The sequence below is a fragment of the Saccostrea echinata genome, unplaced genomic scaffold (genome assembly GCF_033153115.1).
Source record: "Saccostrea echinata isolate AGI-Se365-2 ecotype Australia unplaced genomic scaffold, CSIRO_AGI_Sech_v1 ptg000009l, whole genome shotgun sequence".
In the NCBI taxonomy this organism is placed as follows: domain Eukaryota; kingdom Metazoa; phylum Mollusca; class Bivalvia; order Ostreida; family Ostreidae; genus Saccostrea; species Saccostrea echinata.
The window spans coordinates 8,830,223-8,853,388 of NW_026889758.1; the positions used below are offsets into that span (position 1 = coordinate 8,830,223).

Consider the following 23,166-nt stretch of genomic DNA (forward strand, 5'->3'; position numbering starts at 1 on the left):
TATATATTTAAAGTAATGGAAGAAGGCGGAGATCTTCGAGACGGCAGAAACAGGTAAATGATTGAGGAAGGAGATACTTTAATTAAATACTAAGTTGTTTATTCATTAAGTAAATTTTATTTATCATTAAATTTCAAATTTTCAATCATAGGAAGAAGATAATATAATACCTAAGTGTAGCGATTTTGCTCATCCCAATTTATTCCATAATTTTAATATTTTTCATCTCTAAATAGGCTGAATTAATAGTCCAGAACACTGACTTTATCTTGTGCTTAAATCTTGAAGCAAATATTAAGATAATTAGTAATATATAGAGTACCATTTAACGAGTGTATCTTCAGATATCGGACGAGGGGGCTTGCCCCCCGAGTCTGATATCTGAAGATGCACGAGTTAAAAGGTACTCTATATGTTTTGTATCATTGTTCTCAGGTATTGAGCTACCCATGATCTATCAAATTCACGTTAATAGCACTTAATTCAACTACATATTCTCATGCACTGAATTAGCCATGATCTATCAAAATTTCATTATACTATTTTATATAACCAATGAAAAAAGAGCACGTGATTCGAAAAGTATAGCGCGCTGTACTTCTTGAAATTTCTACCTCGTCCATTCATATTCTGAACGCCATGGATGACGGTTGTGATTTTATGCTTTCGCAATTCTTATAGACACGGAAACCGAAATTATGAAGGAAAATTCCTTAGATCAGTTAGGAAACCAGATGCAGGTTGAAGATTGTTTAGGAAGTATGAGGTTTGATCTACGGAACTAAAAATTGACCTATCATTATGGATTTCGATATAGGAAATATTTTAGACATGATGGAGACTGAGTTGAGTGCGTTAATTTCACCAGTCTCGAGGTCGACACGAAGACGAAAAATGAAAGGTTTGTACAAGTGTCCGATCATGAAATTCAGCGTTTGATAGACTCTCAAAAAATATCCTCGTAACGTTCAAGCTAAGGAGTGGCGTGCGGCACGGGAAAATGTCCACTTTTGACCGAGATGAACAGCGATTCTCTAAATTACTGGATGCAGCGATTTGTGTTGGAATTAAAAACAAGGAATATCCACCTCGCTCCCCGTACTACATTTTGTGTGGTTTGTTACGCTTCAAGTTTATGAGAATCGAAAACATTCATTTATAAAAATGTGCTTGTGGGAATTTCGTTACGGATTTTAAAAAAAATCGACGTGCAAAATTTTGAATATATTATTGTTTATGTAGACCCAAGGAAAGGTATACCTTCACTATGTTTACAATTATGTGCTTGTATTTTGCTCATAAAGTCAGCTACATTGTTTATATTCTTTTTCTTTATCAATGTAAGGTCAAGGGTCATTGGAATTGTTGCATCATTACCCTGGTGTGTAACAGGGGTATCACTATGGAAGTATATAACACAACACTCCTGTCAGGGTTCATCAGATTTATTGCACAGTGGAGTGATTATAAATATATAGTGTTGTATTATGTAAGCCCATTTTATGGGAATAGGCTTTCCCACAAATTGTTAATATAGAAGTATCTACATGAATGGTGATCAGAAATGGAAATCTGTCCAAAGTCAAAAATGTCTTTTATGAATATATATATATAGTCTGGTCAAATCAACCACTGAACAAAGAATACTCAGAATAAAGCGGGAAAACTCCAACCCAGTCAATAAAACCAATAGAATCAGACCTTTCAAATCAATAACCAATAAAAACCAAAATAACAATAACCACTTCCAAAACACCTGACCAATGCCCTTAGGTAATATATATAAGTATGTACAGGTAAGGGAGAACTAAGGGGTGGATCTAGGTTTTGAATAACAAATTTAAATAAAAGTTAAAATATATCTTCTGGCAAGTTCTGTTACTTTATTTTTGTACAAATCCAACACTATTTTATCTTTCTGCATCTTTGGCCAATAAAATCGTCGTCGCACTAATGAAATAGTCTTGTCTCTGCCCAAATGTCCCATCTTATTGTGCAGGTGATGTAATACAGTTGGAATGGTTGACATGGGAATGACAGATTGATGGATGGTGCTATCTTCTGTTTTCACTTCTCTCAATAGCATGTTTTCTTTGACTTTGAATTTGGAAAAATTTCTGTAGAAAATCAAGTCATTTTCAGTGTTCAAAGAATCCCTATCTGGTCTGGTTCCTAATTCCACTTGGGTTTTCCAGAAAGAAACAGTAGGGTCTTTATCTTGAATAGCTGATATGTCCAAATGATCTGCTATTTCTAAACTTGGCTGCATAAGCTGGCAAATAGCATCATCTATGGCTAAAGTCTCTGCATATGGCTGTCCAATTTGGCATATAGCTTTAATAGAGTCGCTGTCGATGGTTTCTGTGTTGTCGAGTCTGGAAAGTCTATCCGCATCTGTGTTTGATTTTCCCGGTCTGTATAAAATTTTGAAGTTGAAGGAGGCCAAAGCAGAAATCCAACGATGTCCAGTAGAATCTAATTTTGCAGTACTAAGAACATAGGTAAGTGGGTTGTTGTCAGTGTAGACAGTAAATTCCTTTCCTTGTAGATAGTCGGAAAATTTTTCAGTAATCGCCCACTTCAATGCCAAAAATTCAAGCTTGTGAGTTGGATAGTTCTTCTCAGACTTGCTCAATCCTCTGCTTGCGTATGCAATGACTCTATCTTTTCCTCCCTGTTCTTGGTATAATACTGCACCAAGACCTGTCTGGCAAGCATCCGTGTGTAACTTAAATGGTTTGGTGAAATCTGGATAACCTAGAACAGGTGGTGAAGTAAGCTTATCCTTAAGTAAAGTAAATGCCTCCTGTTGTTCTTGTTCCCATTTCCATTTTGGGTCTGGTTTCTGCTTCCCTCTAGACTTCTTTCCAACAGCCATAATGTCAATTAATGGTCTGGCAATTTTTGCAAAGTCCTGTATAAATTTACGTTAATAACCCGCAAAGCCTAAAAATTGCCTAATTTCCTCTGCGTTTGTTGGAACTGGTCAGTTTTTGACTTTCAACAACTTGTCTGGGTCTGGCTCCACCCCATCTTCAGACACGATGTGTCCAACATATCTAACTTTCTTCTTGAAGAGTGAACACTTCTTGGGAGAAAGTTTAAGCCCATATTCTCTGATACGCTGGAATACTTGCTGCAATCTGTTAATATGTTCCCTGAAAGACTTTGAAAAAATAATTAAATCGTCTAAATATATAAAACAAATTTTAAGATGTAAATCACCTAAGCTTTGCTCTTGTAAACGTTGGTAAGTTGCAGGTGTGTTCGCTAAGCCAAAACTCATTTTATTGAATTCATAAAATCCAAGAGGGCCCACAGTAAATGCAGTTCGTTCTTTATGCCGCTCTTCGATTTCTATTTGGTGGTATCCTGATTTCATATCGAGAACACTGAAATAGGTGTTTCCTGATAGTGAGTCCAGTATCTCCTCAATTCTGGGCAAGGCATAGTTGTCTTTTACAGTTCTTGAATTCAACTGTCGATAATCTATGCAGAGTCGTAGAGATCCATCACTCTTCCTGACCAGTACAACATTGGAGGAGAAAGGTGAGTGTGAAGGTCTAATAATTCCTGCTGCCAACAACTCTTTAATATGTGACCGGACTTCATCTATCATAGCAGGTGGAATCCGTCGGTACTTTTGCTTAAATGGTGTTGAGTCAGCAAGTTCAATCCTGTGTTTCACTTTGTCTGTTGTTCCAATGTCTGTAGCACCTGTGGAAAAAATATCCTGGTATGACTCCACTAATTCTCTGAATGCTTGTTGTTCTTCATCTGATATATTCTCTGGTAGGTGAATTTTGGATAAGATGTCTTCTAATTCTGGTGACACTGATGAAGATTCTCTAGATGTTGGTCCTGTATCCTGTATTTCTACTGGCTGAATCTCACAAATGATGCTCTTTGGTGAAACTGATATGGTTCTAGTTGTGACGTTGTTGATGTTTACTGGCATTATCTGATGATCCTCAAACAGATAAGGATGGAGAGTTGCCTCAATATCAACATCACTTGGAATACAGGATTTGTTAGATTCATGCATCATAACAATACATCTGTGGTAAGGAATCTTCTTGTCAATGTACCCATTGATGGTAATGTTGCTGTTTGGAGGAATGATCACTCTGGATGTCTCTGCACTTTTCACTAAGCCTAGTGAATACCCATTCCTGCTTAATTCCTTCTCTCTAATAGCAATACAGCGGAAGGCTAAGTACCAGGGTGTCATTAAAGCTGCTTCTTGAAGAAATCTGGATCCATATTCCTCCTTTGTGACATCTATAAGACTCTGGATTATGTTGGTTCCAATAAGCACAGGAACATGCATATTGTAGTTGCTATTTGGAACAACAAGGAATAAACAATTCTGGAGTCTGTCCAATGTTGGAATACCAAATGGTGTTAGGTTGACACACACATAACCACTATATGGCATCAGTTGTCCATCAGCACATTCTATATTAATAGCCTCTTCAATGGGATGTAACTCTACATCTTGAAGGTACTGATCATAAAAAGACTGGCTTATAGTAGATACAGTAGCACCAGTATCTAGAAGAGCAGTACACTGAATGTCATTGATGGCAACTGTAATCTCATTTGGTTTTAAGTGTACTGACGATTTGTAAAACCTTGCATTGCAGTGGTCAGTTGATTAATCTTTGCCTCAAGATCATCGAGTCTATCAGTAGAGTGTTCAGCAGGTGTTGCAGCTTTTGCAGTTGCTGATTTCTTCTCTTTGATTTGAGGTTGATGCTCCATCTCTACTTTTCTCACTGCTGATCTGAGCTCATCAAAGTTGAGAGTCTTGTCAAAGAGATGTCCACAAATATCTTTCAGTGATGGCCTTAATCCTTTGAAGAACATTGTTCGTAGCATCTCATTGGACTGTGACTGTGCAATAAGTCCTTTCTGTATGGCTTTGCTTAGAATATCCTCTAATCTGCAACTCCATCTTGCACATTCCTCATCATCCTTTTGTCTAGCACTATAGAACTCGGACAGGATGTCCTCTTTCTCAGCTACAGTACCATAGATGCTATCTAATTTCTTGATGATACTTTGAGTGGATGCCCCTGGTCCAAGATGCACTATCACACGACTCGCTTCTCCCTTCAACGAACGTCTAATGGCATGATGGATAGTGTCTGGATGATATGATTCATTGATGAGACATTCCACTTCATACTTCCAAACATCATAAGTAACATCACTCTTACTATCTCCTGAGAAAGTCGATATCCGTGGGAACGGAGTGTAAGGCATAGGTTTCCCAGAAGATGGTGGAGGTTGAGCTGTGTTACTGGAAGCTGTTGTGCTTGGAGATTCAGTTGTCTCTGTAGGTTCTTCCTTAATAAATGTAGCTGTCATCCAGTCTATGAAGTCCTGTGGGGTATCAGCCTTAGGCTTCAACGTCATTGCCTTCCAGGCAATAAGCATGTTCTTCACTTCCTCCTTTGTCATCGCTGCTTCTTCAGACATGATTGTTGAATAATTGTATGGTAACACAAATAATAGTACACAATATTTACAATGCTGCAGAATAATACACAACATTTAAAATAAAGCAACTGTTTGTACCTGTAATTTATCTCATGGTGAAATAAAATTGCAAATAATTCCAGGAGGGTAGTTCAAAATGAACTAATAATCTTTGGGAAAGTATAAACAATGTCAAAATATAAATAGAAAATGAAAGTAGGATGCACTTCCGCTAAGTGTTGCACTTCCGGTCAATAAATGCACTCAAAATATTTTATCTTATGGCTGAAACACAAAATACTATTTACAACCTGCAATAAAGATAACTTTTAATTCTTTGCACTGTAATAAGCAAGTTTGGTAAGCGTGAATCAATTCAAAAACAAATCAAAAGTATCAGCGAGTAATTTCAATCCTGAAAACAAACAGATAACTTTGTCACTATGAACTTACTTGTCGATCAAAATCAGCTGATTTTATGTTGAAGAAATGAAGTGCAAATAATCAAATAAACACAAGGTTTTAAGCAGAAATATTTACCTGAGACGTAGGAATCTTTAAGATAACAACACAAGAACACAAAAACTGAATGCAAAGATTGTTGTTGATGTTTTAAAACAAAATTAAAGTGCTGAAAACAAAAAGTTAAGAATTACCGAATCACGTTTTGTAAACTTCCGGTTTATGAATGAAACGGATTTCGAGCTCGAACGGAATTCGCAAAACAAAACCGAACTCGACTGAAATGCGGAGATGAAACCGAACCCGATCTAAATTGATACGAATGAAATTATACAAACTCTGCTGTAAAAAATAAATAATATGTACAATGCAAAGGTAATGGAATTTTGGGTAATAGGTTTTTTTGGGATTAACTACCAGACAATTACAAAACCACTGATAACACTGAAGCAACAATGACCTCACAAAATATCACGACAAACTCAGATGAACTGACTTGAATACGACCAATATAACTAGTAAATTCAACTGTTGTAGTCTTACTGTCTCGTCTATAAAATGTCAGATGAAAGATATAGAAATTAGCTACTAATTAATACTGGGGATGGAATGAGGGAAATATGTGCACTGTTAATTACACAACTTACCCATGCTCTCACTCTCACTGTAGTTCTTCTTACATTTTAAAGTTCTAATACCAATATGTGCACAATAAAAAAATAATAACCCAGTTATGACGGACAGAACAGACAGACAATGATCAACTTTGAACTATAAAAATATTACTAGCTAGCTAAATGTAGGCCTATCCAAAAAAAATTTACACCACTGATCGATCGTGAATATTAAATTCTTTACAAAGAAAAAAATATATATATTTACATATTCAACTCTAACGGTGCACCAAGTTCTAAAATCTACAGTTTATAAACATGCATGTAACTCACCAGCTGGTAAAGATAAATATCACAGATTAAATTATTGCATGCAGTCTCAAATGCACTACACCGGTGCCACTGATGATCCTTCAGAATGTCACTTGTTAGGCGCGGATCAAAGTTTGTAACTTGGGTGGATAAACACAGTCATCACAGGTAAGTTTATGCGTCACTGATGGCCTGACGATCTCCATGGATCCTTAAACGTACCACACACCATACACTCGTCTCCAGTCTGCACTCAAAGCCACTGTGTCCCAACGTGGGCGCCAAAATGTAACAGGGGTATCACTATGGAAGTATATAACACAACACTCCTGTCAGGGTTCATCAGATTTATTGCACAGTGGAGTGATTATAAATATATAGTGTTGTATTATGTAAGCCCATTTTATGGGAATAGGCTTTCCCACAAATTGTTAATATAGAAGTATCTACATGAATGGTGATCAGAAATGGAAATCTGTCCAAAGTCAAAAATGTCTTTTATGAATATATATATATAGTCTGGTCAAATCAACCACTGAACAAAGAATACTCAGAATAAAGCGGGAAAACTCCAACCCAGTCAATAAAACCAATAGAATCAGACCTTTCAAATCAATAACCAATAAAAACCAAAATAACAATAACCACTTCCAAAACACCTGACCAATGCCCTTAGGTAATATATATAAGTATGTACAGGTAAGGGAGAACTAAGGGGTGGATCTAGGTTTTGAATAACAAATTTAAATAAAAGTTAAAATATATCTTCTGGCAAGTTCTGTTACTTTATTTTTGTACAAATCCAACACTATTACATATAACATGTGTAATCTTAATTGTTATAACTATAAACTCCATTACGCTCCCTCAATTTGAAACTTACTCAGAGATCGAAAGACACATTATACGTAATTGAATCTATATAGTGTAAGATGCTCTGTAATGAGTGTTTTACAAACAAGTGTCTTTCAACTGTCGTATATCTGTAATGATTTGATTTTTATTAATCTCTAGCTTAAGGATGAGGATGAAGAAGGTGTTTCACAGTCCCGCCACCCACGCCGTCATTATTGCTCTCATTATAATAGACGTTCTTCTCCTTCTGGTGGTACTGCTGGTAGACATCGACGTCATAGAGGGTACGTACAGACATACTGACGTCATAGAGGGGGGTACTTATAGATATATCAACGTCACAGAGGATATTTTAAGATATATCAACGTCATAAATGGTATGTACATGGCCGTAGGAACCGGGGGGGGGGGGGGCACGGGGGAGCCATGCTCCCCCCGATAATTTTGCCGATCTATAGTTTACTATAGAAAATATAGCTACTATATGCTTGTGCCCCCTCAATAAAAACGTCTGATGACCTTTTGACCTTTTTTTTTTTGCTTGTCAAGGAATTTTTGGTAGTTGGTAGTGCCCCCTCAACTGAAAATGTATAGCTGTGCCCCCCCCCCCCAAAACTGAAATTGCTTCCTGAGGGCCTGATGTACGACGTCAATAAAGGTACATACAAACACAACGACGTCATTGAAAGTACGTACACACATATAAAAAGCACATTAATTGAATTAAAGGGAATACATACAAATATCTAAAAAGCACCTTAGTTTAATGAAAGAGGGAACGTAAACATCTGATTAGCACCTTAAATCAATGGGAGAGGGTATACACATAAAACATCTAATTTGCACCTTAGTTCAATGGAAGAAGGAACGTACAAACATCTAAAAAAAAAAAAACACCTTTAGTTATTTCTTTTAAATAGGGTATGTACATACATCTAAAATTCTTTTTAGTTTCATGTAAGAGGGTAGGTACAAAAATCTAAAAAGCATCTTAGTTCAAAGAAAGACAGCATCGAAAAAGTACCTAAGTTCACTGAAAGAGGATACGTACAAACATCTAAAAAGCACCTTACTTAAATGAGAGAGGGTACTTATAAACATGTGTCTAAAACGCACCTTAATTCAATGAAAAAGGGTACGCACAAACATGTGTCTAAAAAGCACCTTAGTTCACTGAAAGAGGAAAGTACAAACACGTATCTAAAAAGCACCTTCAATTAATGAAAAGGGTACCTTCAAACACTCAGAACTCTGACTTAATGGAAGTTAGATATAAACACTTATCTTTGTAACAGTTCACGCTGAGACCCCCGAGGAGGAGGAGGAACTGAAGCTGGAGGTGGAGGAGGGATTACACTATGCCGCTCTCACAATTATCTCCCTCTTCGTGGTAGAGGTATAGTGTTCACAGAAATTATGGAGATATTTTTTATTGATAAATTTATCTAAAATATTGAATTGATAGCATACAAATCATTTAATTTTACTATTTTATTTAATGACAATACTTCGTACTTTCTAATGACACATGCAGTTTTAAATAATGGATAGCCTCCCATTTATTAAATATACTTGCTGATATTTAAAATTACTGCCATTGAAAATAGAAGGTCCATGTAAGTAATGCATAATTAAGGAGTTGTTAAATCTGACGATATTTCTGAAAGACCGAATATTCCATCGTCTACCTTGTATTATGTGATACAAAATATTAAGAATAAGAGGGTATCAATTAAAAAAAGAGTCTATTAGGCTTAATAAACTAACATACACAGATCAAAGTAGGCCTGGAGAAAACCACTAAATGTAGAAAATTGGGGTTTCATACCTAGCCCTACCAGCTCTTTCCCTCTACCGAATTCCTTTCTAGTTTTCAATATTTTGTCCCACGTGAATCAATAGTAGACAGTGGAATACCAGTGTTTCAAAAGTATTGCCAGTTTTGTAATTCTTTGATATTACATTTAACACCTTCAACTGGCTTTCTTTTTTTCATTTCGAACATAGCAATCGATTGGCAGTATATGAAATGCTGAGTTATTCATGAAAACTGCATATAAAATACAAATGTAACAAGTATTGTCATATGATAAAAAACTGATTTCAAGCTATAATTTACGAGGGTTGTCCATAAAGTTTGTGGACAATGACGTTTTTGTCAAAATGAATGGTTCTAGATATACTTAATGTATACCAAAATATTTGTTATGAAAATTCAAGTCAGACTAATTTGGTTTTTATTGTTAGAACTTGCATGTACATCTATGTTTCGATAACTGAAACAAAAATTTTGTTGGAGTATTTAGTTCGGTTATAAAATGTTCGCACGAACACTTTGATCTTTCATCTAACCAACGCTGTAAAGAAGATTGTACTCAATCAAAATATATTTTTCAGTAGACAGAGCTAATTCAGTTATAGAGCTAGAACACGCATAAATACAGACTGTGTTCAAGATAAACTACAATATTTTACTCGGAGTTCACTTCAAAAACAGTTTGATAAAAGATACGTCAATGAAAGCATGAGCAGTCGATGAATTTCCTTCTACATGTATATGAAAATTTACAGAAAGAAATATACAGAAGTCAGCATATCAAATGCAAAGCATAAATGAATATGCATATAATTGCTTTAGAATTTTACAGGTGATTTTAAAGATGGCAGTAGAAGGAAAGCACTTCTTTGATGAAAAGTGGGAGGTAAAAGAATATGCAAATATTTTCTAAGTCTTTGGTATTTGATTTATATGCTTTTAATTTATCGATTAGTTTTCCAGGTATTTATGTTATACATATATGCTCTGTTACAACTTTATAGGTAAATTCTATTGGAAACGTTCGCCTTATTTCAAGTACATATATATCTAAATCAATATTTGTAAATATCTATATATATATATATATATTACTGTTTCAAAGATAATGACCTTCATTACTTTGTTCAAATTATATATATCCCGATGAGGAGGAAGATGAAAAGACTAACAGGTATTAAAAGTGTTCTGCAAAAAAAAATCCATATCTACACTATAATGTTTTTGTTGTTTATAAAGACTATATTTTTTCTCAGATATTTGATGCTGTCATTATCTTCGTGACCTTTGGCCTTGACCTTGCGTTAGCCTTCAGTCCTGTTAGTTACGTGGTCAGGGACAGTGTATCATTGCTTATCTTCTTCAGATTGTGGAGAGTCATCAAAATTATGGCCGGTGAGAAAGCACTTTATTTTCTCCAGTATACTTTTGTAGGAAAATTTTTATTATATAATCTATTTCCTGTCAACGAAATGGATATTTAACTGTAAATACTTGTGAATATAATAAACGAAATACCGGTATTATGCACAGTTTGAGCTTTTACAATTCAAGCTTCGTTAAGAAATTTTACTGATATTTTTGCCCAAAGAAATCCAGTATTGTGTGAGGAAAGAAGTTCCTGAAACCATTGATAAAGAGAAACTGGCCAAAGAGAAAGCAGATTGGCTTGCAAGACGCAAGGAGGCACACACTAATGTTAGTATGACTGTACACTTTGTGTTTGAGGATGTGCTAGATAAGAGATACACAATAGTAATTAGAATGTAAAAATCAAAAATACACGAGAAGATTATTAAGTGTAATATAAGAGGCATGAATCAAAGGAAATACTTGATGATTGACGCAATAAGAAGTCATTCGTAATGAACTATTTTATCCTCTATTAGATTAAAGAATACCTTAAACAATATGCGCTTTAAATGCTTCATATCTTTGTTGATTTTAATTTTTAAATAACAAACAAAACAGAATAAAAGCATATTTTATCAAAAAGAATATAAATAATATTTCGAAGATCATTAAATTTATTACATTGTAAATCTCCTAGATAGTAAGATTTACTATATTTTCCATTTATCAGTCCTCCCGAAATATTTTTAAGTTTTCTTCATTATATCTGACAAATGAGATGTGTTCATTTGTATTTAATATACTAGTACATATTAAATTAGACGATTTCATTTCCATCACGTGATAGCCTATATTTTGTCATTGTATCAACAATAGTGTGATTAGATATCGATGTAGTATGAATGAACAATCATATATCAACTCCAGTATGTCGGGTCAAACTGAATAATGAAATGTAAATAGTTCGGATAACTAGTTGACCTTATATAAACAAAAGTGTGTACAATACAATACCCTTTGTAATGCCAGAGATTAATCTTTTATCAGTTATTAGCTTAAATACTATCATAATGCGTGGATGAAATACTGCATTAACTTATCAATAATTTAGAGGACTATACTGAACTTTTCTTGTTATGCAAAATGATGAACAATATTTCACATTTTTTGATTATATGGATTGCTATTTGTGGTAAATATACTTTGAATTATCTCTTTTCTGAGTTATACATGTTCGTCGATGTTAAATGATAGTGTTAGAGATACATGTGACATTGGTAAAATTTTGTTTCCTTAGTACATGACTTTAATCAAAAGACTTTCCACTTTCCTTTACAGGTTTAACTGTGAGCTCCTCAAGTCGCATCAGGTTTTCTCAAAATGCACAGGTATATACTAAATAGTAGAATTTCAAAGTAAATATGATGTGTATTATCGAGTGAAAGACATCGAATGCAACTAAGAGTACACTCTTATAATAATAATCTTAAAGTGAAACCCCGTACATGGTGCGGACAATATTATCCTGTGTATAAGTACTGAGCAAACATTTAATGCGGCAACAGATCTAGCTTTTATTTATATAAAAATTGAAATTAAAGCTTAAATGGTAGAACAATAAATATATTTAACAGCCTGTCACCAAAACTTTCTGTAATTCATGTGTGTTCCTTTGTTTAATTCTTTTATTGCAGAGTAAATTTAGAAGATCGATTTCTAACTTTCAACTTCATGGAGATGCTAATAGAAAAACTTCATTCACTCCTACGCCTTTATCATTTGGGGCCTCGAACAGACATACGACGATTTCTTCTTTACTATCGAGTAATTCGCCCTCATTGTCAGCAATCAAAACTTCTAGATCAACTTTTTCACGTTTATCTTTCGCAAACACTTTGAAGGTCAATGCACCAAGTTCCTTGTCAACCATGCCAAAATCTTCATTTACAAGTTCTATTCCTCCAATGACCTTCAGTGCACAAACCATATATGCTACACCTAGTGCACTTGCAACATCCAAAGTTTCTTCAACTTACAACATGAAAATCCAAAGTACTGGATCTCCTTCACAGATAAAAGTATCAACTAGTACAAATATATCTTCCAAAACTCCTTCAGTGAGTACAAGAAAAGAGACATCATTAAATTTGATAATTTCAACGCTGAGAACATCTAATTTACGTCCTTTAACATCTGCTTCGAAAAATTTAACAACCTCTTCAACATTGCGAACTATACAATTATCCAATGCTCCATTTCAATCTACCGTTTGGAAAAGCTCAAAGCCCACACAAGCAATTCCAACGCAGATTGTCCAAACATCATCGATTTCGCAAAAAACAGTAATACATTCCACTGTTCTTACATCTAAACCAACAAATAATTCAAAGACAACCACGACGAAATCTTTCCAAAAAATCACAACTCAAAAACCTCATTCTGGAGATACAGCTACAAAAACCGTTAGCTCTAAGACTACACCTACTAAATCAAGAGCTTCAAACACTACCCCTACGATGTTAACGTCGTTGAGAACTAAATCAACAGATCAGTCCAAAACATTAATGACTATAAATCCTCCTTTTACGAAAACATCAATTCAAACAACAAAAGAACCCCCCAAAACGACAACGACTAAAAGTCTACCGTCAATAAAGACGACAATTCAAACAACAATAGAAGCTGCCAAAACATCAACGGCTAAAAGTTCATATTCAACAAAGACAGCAATTCAAACAACAACAACAACAGAACCTTCCAAAACAACAACGCCTAAAATTCCACCTTTTACAAAGACATCAATTACAATAATGGCACCTTCCATAACAACAACACCTAAAAGTCTACCATTATCAAAGACAACAATTCAAACAACAGCGGAACCTTCCAAAACAACAACGACTAAAAGCCCACCTTTAACAAAGACAACAATTCAAACAACAACAGTACCTTCCAAAACAACAACGCCTAAAAGTCTACCATTCACAAAGACAACAATTCAAACAACAATAGACTCAAAGACTTTAATCCCTATAAGTTTATCTTCCATAAAGACAACACCACCAACTACAGATGAGTCTCATTTGTCATCAACAATATCCTCAAACACTAATATCCATATTTCTAATCCACCAACCTCAAATGAACCGCCATCATCAGGTATCACCATCAGCAATAATCTGTCCACAGCATCAAGACTGAAATCTTCAATGAAAACAACCAGTCGTTGGACAGTGCATAAATCTACTTTACCAGAACAAACAATTCAAGCTTCAACTGCTACAGCAAAAGGTACTCCATCAACATCTGCCATTGTATCAACCGCGACTCACCTTAAAATGAACACAACAGTTTCACCTATTCATAGAAATTCTGCATCTCTATCGCCTTTGCCTAGCTCGGGATCAGATTCCGGGAAGTCAACTAGATTCACAAGCACAGTACCTCTCACTTCAACTACTGCAAATTCTCAAGAGCATAAACATTCCTCCGCAGATCATGGTTATTCAAGTTCAAACCACCATACAAATAATCTTTACACCACTGAAATGCACGTCTCCTCCACCTCTGATATCTCTTTGTCCAATCAAATCCCTCAAAGAACTGGATTAAGTAAGCGTTCTATTGGCGCCATTGCTGCGGCCTGCACAATAGTTGGGTGTATTGGCATCATTTTGGGACTATATTTATTCGTTAGTAAACGGTATAAAAGTGGAGAGAAAACGTGGGCAGTTGTTGACGATCACACCCGCATTGAGACCATTGACATGAGTGAAAAGATGGATAATGTTCTTCACGACTACGATCAGGGTGAAAGGAAATCAAATGGGGAATCCTTTAGACCGGTTAACCACATCTAGAAAACAGTCTCACAAAGTCAGTCAGACGTGGCAATTTCAAAAGCAGCCTATGCCTTTCTATATATTCAACCCGATTTTGTTGGAATTCTGTGAAATGCATTGATTCACATCCAGAGTTTTAGAGCCATGTTTAAGTCGTCTATTACAGTGGAGAATAAATTAATATTTACATTTTAAGCAACTGAATTAAAACCAAATTCTAAACATTTTGTAATCGTTAGGCTCTTACATTAAATTTTCTTATATAGCGTCGACTTAGCAGAGTTGAACTCCGCAAGTGCACAATGAACGGCTGGTCCGCATTTTGTAATGTATGTAATGTGTTTAATTCAATAGATTAATAAATGAAATAAATTAAAAGATTGGCAAATGATTAGTTCAATTGTTCTCCCTGCAATTAAAGAGTAGCCAAATGATTGTTAAACAGTTGTATCATTATACGTTTTAGATTCTCAAATAAATGAGGTTGAATAGCTAATGCTGAAAGATTTCAGAATTCTTTTGACGGTTATAGGAATCGGTACATTAAAAATCTATCTTTTTAATTTGTTTTCTTAAAAAAAAAAACTAAAGAATTTCATTATAAAATTATACAGAATCTTTTTTTTTCATTATGCTATACAGTATATACACAAAGTATATACACAACAATCATAACAATCAAAAAAAAAAAAAAAAAAAAAAAAAAAAAAAAAAGAAAGAAAGAAAGAAATAACACTCCAAATTGCACTTTTCGATTCATATAAAAGGGGAAATTGCACTTTTTCAATCTAATTAAAATTAGATGTTCCGAATCCGCTACCGCTTCTCAAACATCTAACAACATCTCATTAGGGGCCACGTCAGAGCGACCTTTCGATTATGAATAAACATAAAAACTTTGGCCAATCAGATTCAACCTTCTGTATACAATTCTAAAATTAGTTCCCGGCTACATCTTTACATTACTGATGCTCAGTAGACTGTTTTACGTTGAATTAAAGTAATTTTGGTATAAATTGAACGTATAGTCCGCCAATCTGACATTCTTACCTGAATAACGCAAACGAAAATGCACAAACTACTATATATCCCGCACGTCACATTCATATATATAGCACGGTCTTTACCATGCATATTTTGTTTACTACGAAACCACTCGGGCGTTCAGGTTTGGCAGTAAAAAAAGAAACGCATCCGAACTATAAGGCAAGATTTCGGCGACGGCGATTTCATTGGGTGATCGAAAGGTCGTTCTGACGTGACTCCGAATGGGATGTTGTTAGATGTTTGAGAAGCGGTAGCGGATTCGGAACATCTAATTTTAATAAGATTGGCACTTTTTGAAACTCTATTCATTACTTACTGTTGTCATACATGTATTATTCGAACAAAATATAAAGGTAAAGTTAAGGAGGAAGATTTTTCTTAAAATTCAAGTAAAAATATATATAAACGTAGTTTCAAAAGAGTATTGAATTGAATTTAAATTTCCAGTTTATATAAACTATTTATGATATACGAGGGGTGATCAAAAAGTTCGCAAACTAATTGAATTACTTCCTTAAAAGAAATAAAATGAAATTTTAGTGTTCATTATTTTTTAAAGTAGTCTTCTCCGATGTAAATGCACATCTGCCATTGTTCTGCCCATGCGCGAATCACGTGATCCAGGCGGTCACGTGACATGCTTCGTTGCGGTCTGTTCACAGAAGCTAAGAGATTTTTCCGAGTCTTATTTTTCTTACCATGCAAGTTATTTTTTATAACAAGAACAGACCATCTGTCAGAAATGACCAAATCTCAGCAATAGGATGAGTGGATAAGGATATCCTTACCCAGAATTAGCATGGCGACCATCACAACCCGAGTCCTCTGTCTCGGGAGCGTCGTTTATCCAATGTGGAAAAATTATGGGCGCCTTCATTTTTTCATATCTCATATGTTTAGAGTCTAAAGTAAAGTAAAGATATTTTAGGGATTTAATAATTATATTATTGCTCAGATATTCAACTATTTTTCTTACTGTGATTTGGCGATCTTTAAACACAAATTGCTCAACTAAGGACACATCTTTTTACCGGCTTGCTTTCGCTGGGCAACAGAACAAATTTCATTTTTGACCATCTCTCTGCCTTCACTAAAACATTCAATTCAATTAATGACTGAACTTTTGGTAAGTCTTTTGTCTTCATAAAACTTGTACAAATTATTATATTCTGCTGCAAAGGAATTTCCGAGATATGTTAAACTTTACAGCCGTTCGTTGCTCGAGTATGACTGAGTCAACCATTTTTTGTCACAAGTGACCTACAAACTGACGTCATTTTCACATTGTGACGTCACAAACACGAAGCAAAACATTATTTAACATCTGCTATTTATAGAACATGTGTGCCAAATTTCATTCTCATCTGAATTGTGGTTTTTTAAATATAGAGATAGTTCGCGAACTTTTTGATCACCCCTCGTATGTATATATATATATATATATATATATATATATATATATATATATATATATATATATATATATATATATATATATATATATATATATATATGCATGTGATATGTGATGCATGGGTGGAATTATATAAAATACTGTTGATTTAATCTCTCTCTCTCTCTCTCTCTCTCTCTCTCTCTCTCTCTCTCTCTTTCTCTCTCTCTCTCTCTCTCTCTATATATATATATATATATATATACATATTGATGGATTAGGATATAAAAGAGGTAGTTCATCACAAAGAAAAGCATTACCATTTTGAAAGTACCTGAAATAGAATAAACAAGTGAGGCCAACTTAAAAAGTTATTATTTTTTTTTTGCCCTTTCCCGACTCAGCTTGAAATAATTTTTTCCCCAGAAAAAGTATTGAGTCTGGCCATTTTTTAGGCAATTGGTCGTTAGAGGGCAACCAAACAATTTTTTTTAAAGATGGCCCAAGCATTTGTAATTTCTTTTTTTTTGTCCATATAGTTGGGGAAGTCGTGGCATTTTGACTTAATCAGAAATTCTTTATATTTTATTGATCATCTTTAATTGAAGCTTTTAAAACAAGATGCAAACAAATTTAGTTGATTATAAAAGATTCAAGTTGAACAATACTAACTGAATGCATGTTCAAATACATTGATCTACACATAAGTTTTTATTAATACACTGCCCATGAGTTACCTGTGTTACACATACGTAAAACAATGCAGCCATTGTTTTCATTAATGATAAGATATAGAATAAGACTGATAAACAAGTGAGATAAAATAAAGTTTTATAGTTTCATTAGGTCACAGCTGTGAATGATAAAATAGTTAATAACAAGTGAACTAATATATGAAACAAAAAGATATACAGAAAGGGTTTCTCTTTAAATTATTTTAGATAAACTTTTAACAAGTATAAGAATTTTATGATAATACGTAAATAACAATCTGCATTGAATTGTTACATGTACATTTAAGAGTAAAGAAAACATACATTCATTTTTATATATTTGCATTCTCTCTGTTTCCTCCCACTATGAACCTGTACTCAACAGTTGACGCAACTTGTTCTGCTATGAGTGCAATTTCGTTTCTCACACTCGCACAGTAACATAACGCGTTCAGAAGTATATATTCCAAATATTCTGCAAAAGGAATAAATATTAGTTTTTAATAATATTCTCAGGAAAAAAAAGAAATTCAAAATGATAAAAATTGTTGATTTATATCTTTAAAAAATAAATTTTGGTCAATGTATTTAATTGTATAATAAAACTTTTTTACAAATTGAAAAGAACTGATATATCTTTATTTTTTCTGTTCATATTTACACATATTTTGCAAAGAACGATAACTCTTCACCCTAGGGTGTTTCACGTTCAAATGAAACGGAAATTTCTGTAATAAAGTACATCTATTTTAAGAACGATTTCAGCTCATAAAATGAATTTTAAGAACTTAAAAAAACATAGTAAAAATATTCTTAAGTTAAAATCGATATAAAAGCATTCTCTTTTTTCATTATACTGTTAAATTGTTAATTTTTCTCAGAGGGTTTCGATGACGTCACAACTGCATCAAAACAAAAAAAAATTACGAGAATTTGAAGACGAAGCGGTGTGTATCCAGATAACTGTGGTTGAGAAGCAAATACCATATATTTTATTTGTAAATTATTGAGAAAGGATTGATTAATAAGGTCTACTCATTTTATTGTCATGCTTTTTTCTTTACTGGAGACAAGCAGCCTACCCTTATGTAAGCCAGGATTTCCTCTGATATTCTTGAACATCACAGAATGCAAATATTAGTAATAAACAATGATTATTCAGTGAACATGGCATTATGAATAGCAATATCTCTGCTGGCATATTTTCCATGATGTGCTCATAAGCGCGCATCATGGAATATGCCAGCAGAGCAATTGCTATTCATAACGCCATGTTCACTCAATAACGTTGTTTATTTCTTAAATTACTACATGTATCCTTCGCTATAAGTTGCCATACGGGGAGCATCAGTGTTTCACAAATACATCTTGTTTAGTAGTAAAATAATTCGAGTAAATAATGTAACAAAACCTAAATACAATGCAAAATAAGTCTATAAATAAAAAAATTATAACACTTTATATGTTGCATGACAAGCTACCTAAATATAAGGTAATGTACAAGTTGTAAAACAATAAGTGTAGACACCTCCCCCACCCCAACTCCCTTCAATAATAAATATAATAAATGTTGATTAAAAAACATCAAGTACTAATACTAATGACACTGTTAATGATTTACATTTCTTTCTTTAATCATAAAAAGAAACAATTTAATTTTATTTTTATCAAATTAACATGAAATCTCGTGTATAATATGTACTTTCTATGTATATGTATTTATCAATGCCGGGGAATAAAAACTTTCGGGATTCTTCATTCCCCTTCCCCCTAACAACATCTATCCGAATTTAGTTTTTCTCAGTCATTGACTCAATACTTTACATTATATTAACAAATTTGATGACCTACTACTGTTACAAATCGTTCAATTTTTGTTGACTTATCCTCTCTGATTAAGATAAGTCGTCTAGTGAAGTCATCATAACTGTACATGTATATGTGTCATTAATGTCTGCGATATGTTGCAATTATATCTGTGATATGTAATTTTATCGGCATAATTTATATGCATAATTTTAGTGTGACATTGGGAAATTCGATATTGATATATATAAAGTGTATCAGTCGTCCAAACCATTTCAAAAAAGTGTCGTTCATCAGATGATGTTGTCATAAATAAATCGCCATACTTTGCAGCAAGTATACTAGCAGTTCACAAATTGAAACATAATAAAGCTCCATGGTACGATCAAGTATGTAATGAATATATAAGTACAACAATATCATTAGAAATATTATAAAAGCATATATACATGTATTTGTGAAATTCTGAGCAGTTAATTATTTAATACACCCAGTTGAAAATACTATTACCTTTCGCTACATGCTAAACATCGTAGTAATGGGTGGTGTCTGGAAGGTTCTCTCTGATCCACTTCTGGATTTGAATATGACGGTCTGTCACGATGGTTCCTATCTAAAGTCCACTGTCCTGAATGGATTTTACAGCCCTCTCTAGTCCCTGCTTCTCAATGGTTTTGCTTTTTTTTTTTGACGTCATTACTCTGTAAATGAAAGATATTGGTAAAATTAACATAGATTTTCCAATTTCCATTTTTTTAATCTGTTAAAGTTAATCCAGCTACAAAAGAGTAAAATGAATGCAAATGATATTATGCTTGTGTATATAAGCTTATGAAATTCATACCAGAAGAAGTTGAATATTTATGACAATTCCTGTCTCAAGATCAATTGTGGTGGATTCTTTTTCTCCTGATGCAGAAAATCAAATGGAACAGTCTAATTATTTTCACAAGAAACAGCTCATCTCTTAGTTTTAAAAAAATATACATACAATGTGAGAAAAACATCAACACCCCCTCCTTATATTTGTCATGGAAACACACGACTTAAAATCATACATACTAAAATAAGATACAATTGTACTTTGAATCATGACCTTTGTAGAAGAAACATTATTGTGAGTCCTAGTTATTCATGTGGTAAACCAGAAGACCCGTATCATATTTTTCTGTTGTAATAAATACCAACATGCTATGGAGGAACTATTAAGAAACATGAAATAAGGAGATAACGAACAGTATTCAATTAAACAATACAAATCATGAGCAGAGCAAACATGGACCTCTAAAACATCAGAGGTAGGATCAAGTGCCATGGTGAACTGAACATCCCCTGCCGACCGGTCACACCCGCCGTGTTTTCCTTGTTATGATCGGGAAAAAATAGAAAAAAATCGGTAGACAATTCACTGTGTATAATGTACTAACAATTAGTATGAAAAACGTTAGTCAGCATTTGACTTAATGATAGTTTGTATTTGTATCGACCATAGAACTTACGAAAAGATGACTTCAAACGAGACTGTTGATATCCTTGTGTTATCAACTTGTTTCAATAGTTTGCTTCGTTTTAGAAATTGTTCATACGTAGAGCATGCTCTTGCGTATCGATTCAACTGAGAGACAAAATCCCAACAAGAAGGTGATAAGGGTACATTGCTACAAAAATAAGGAAAGTTGAAGATTGAAAAATTGAGGTCATCACGTTTATCATAAAGCTTTGTTGTTAGGTTACCATTAAAATCTTTTTTCTAGTAAAATATCCAAATATGAAACAGATGTGTCAGACTCTGTAGTATCTTTTATTTCAAGCTCACTGGGATATATAGTGTCGACATACGAATGGAAATAACTGTTGCCAGTTGATAATATGTCGTCGATAGATCTAAATGTCGAGTTGAAGGCCACAGCAAGTGTTTTCTTCTTCTCATGTAGAAGTTTCTGAATTCTGTTTCATATGAATACAAAAATAGATCTGCTAATAAGGGTACGCAATTGTAACCCAAGGGAATTCCAACAGACTGTTGAAAGACATATCTCCAAAATATAATTTCAATCAGAAACTCAAACATCTTTTTAATATCAACTAAAGAGTACTTGTGTGTACAATCAAAATGTCTATTTAACAAAATAATTTTGGAAATCAACAATGACAAGGTAAGTATATTTACGACTTTCATTTTTATCGAAAAAGCAGCTGCCTATGACGTCAAAAGCCTGGACTTTAATTTATCTTGGGGAATGGTAGTATAAAGTGTGGAAAAGTCGTACATTTTGATGTTATTGATTTTGTTAAAGTTTTGTGATTTAAAATTTTCCAAAAGTTCCTTTAAGTTTTTAAGTATCCACATCTGATTTACACCACTCCTCGAATATACTGTTGTATTGTACTCCTGAAGTTTCTCCTTCATTGTTGTAAACATTTTAGTGAGGAGTAAAGAAAGAGGCATGGTAGAACATTAACCGGAACCTGCTATGTAAGTTTGTTTGTAAGGATTTTATGGAGTTTTGGAATCCGGTATAGGAATGGTAATTCAAATTAATTTCGATTGTTGGGAAAATTAAAAATATTTAAAACTGACATATGGTTTTGAAGAATTTCCTCCTTAGAAAGGGAGCTATGAGTATAAGTTGGATTACCACTTGCAGAATTAAATCCTAGTTCCTCTAAAATATAATTCAAAAAAAGAGCCTTACAAACATTTTATGTCTTACTAAAATAAATATTGAATTAACCGGAATTAAATATTGAATTAAATATAATCACCTGTGGGGGGAAAATCACAAACTGTTGAAATCAATCAACGTATTTCTCAATCGGAACAAAAATTTATAAGAGATTCCGGTAGATTTATTTAATTATTACAGCATAAAAGTATATAAATTATATATTTAACATGTAATGAATGCATGTATAAAGCAAACCTGTTTGGATATCTAAGTCTTTTGTTTACTGACATCGACAGTTGTAACCATTAAAAGTGAGAACCTCGAAGTTATTAGATATTGTGTTAAAACCTTTCGTTTAATATTTACACAATAAAATATATTTAAATAAAATCACAGGATGATTTGCTTGTTTGTTTGTTTAACGCCCTTTCGAGAATTTTTCACTCATATTGAAGCACCACCACTTGCCGGTGGAGGGCTACAAATCGGCACTTACAACCTCTAAGTAGTGAGGGATTTTTTTCGTGCCAGCACCTACTGCGACAGGGGACCTTAATTTATACGGTCTCCTCCGAAGGATCGGTCTCCACGTCACCCAGTAGATTCGAACCTGCGACGTAAGGTTTAACCCCTTACTCAGTGACTCTAGCCAATGGGCCACGCACAAGAGCAGTCACAGGACGAAGTACACACCATAATCAGTTCATGGTACTAAAGAAATATAGAACAGACGGTGTTACACTTCACAAACCACCTGCCAATTACCCCCATGAACCTTAATTACTTCCAAATCAGATTAT

At 33.9% G+C, this 23,166-nt stretch overlaps 1 protein-coding gene across 1 annotated transcript; it reads left to right on the plus strand.

Moving 5' to 3' along the window:
• LOC133181733 (voltage-gated hydrogen channel 1-like) lies at positions 1 to 12,823 on the plus strand. Its single transcript, XM_061316307.1, has 8 exons — positions 1 to 53; positions 7,887 to 8,011; positions 9,023 to 9,123; positions 10,376 to 10,429; positions 10,800 to 10,938; positions 11,135 to 11,241; positions 12,235 to 12,284; positions 12,591 to 12,823. Exons 1-7 carry the CDS (start codon positions 16 to 18, stop codon positions 12,238 to 12,240), a joined length of 570 nt encoding a protein of 189 aa, XP_061172291.1. The 5' UTR covers positions 1 to 15; the 3' UTR covers positions 12,241 to 12,284; positions 12,591 to 12,823.
• The last annotated feature ends 10,343 nt before the right edge of the window (positions 12,824 to 23,166 follow it).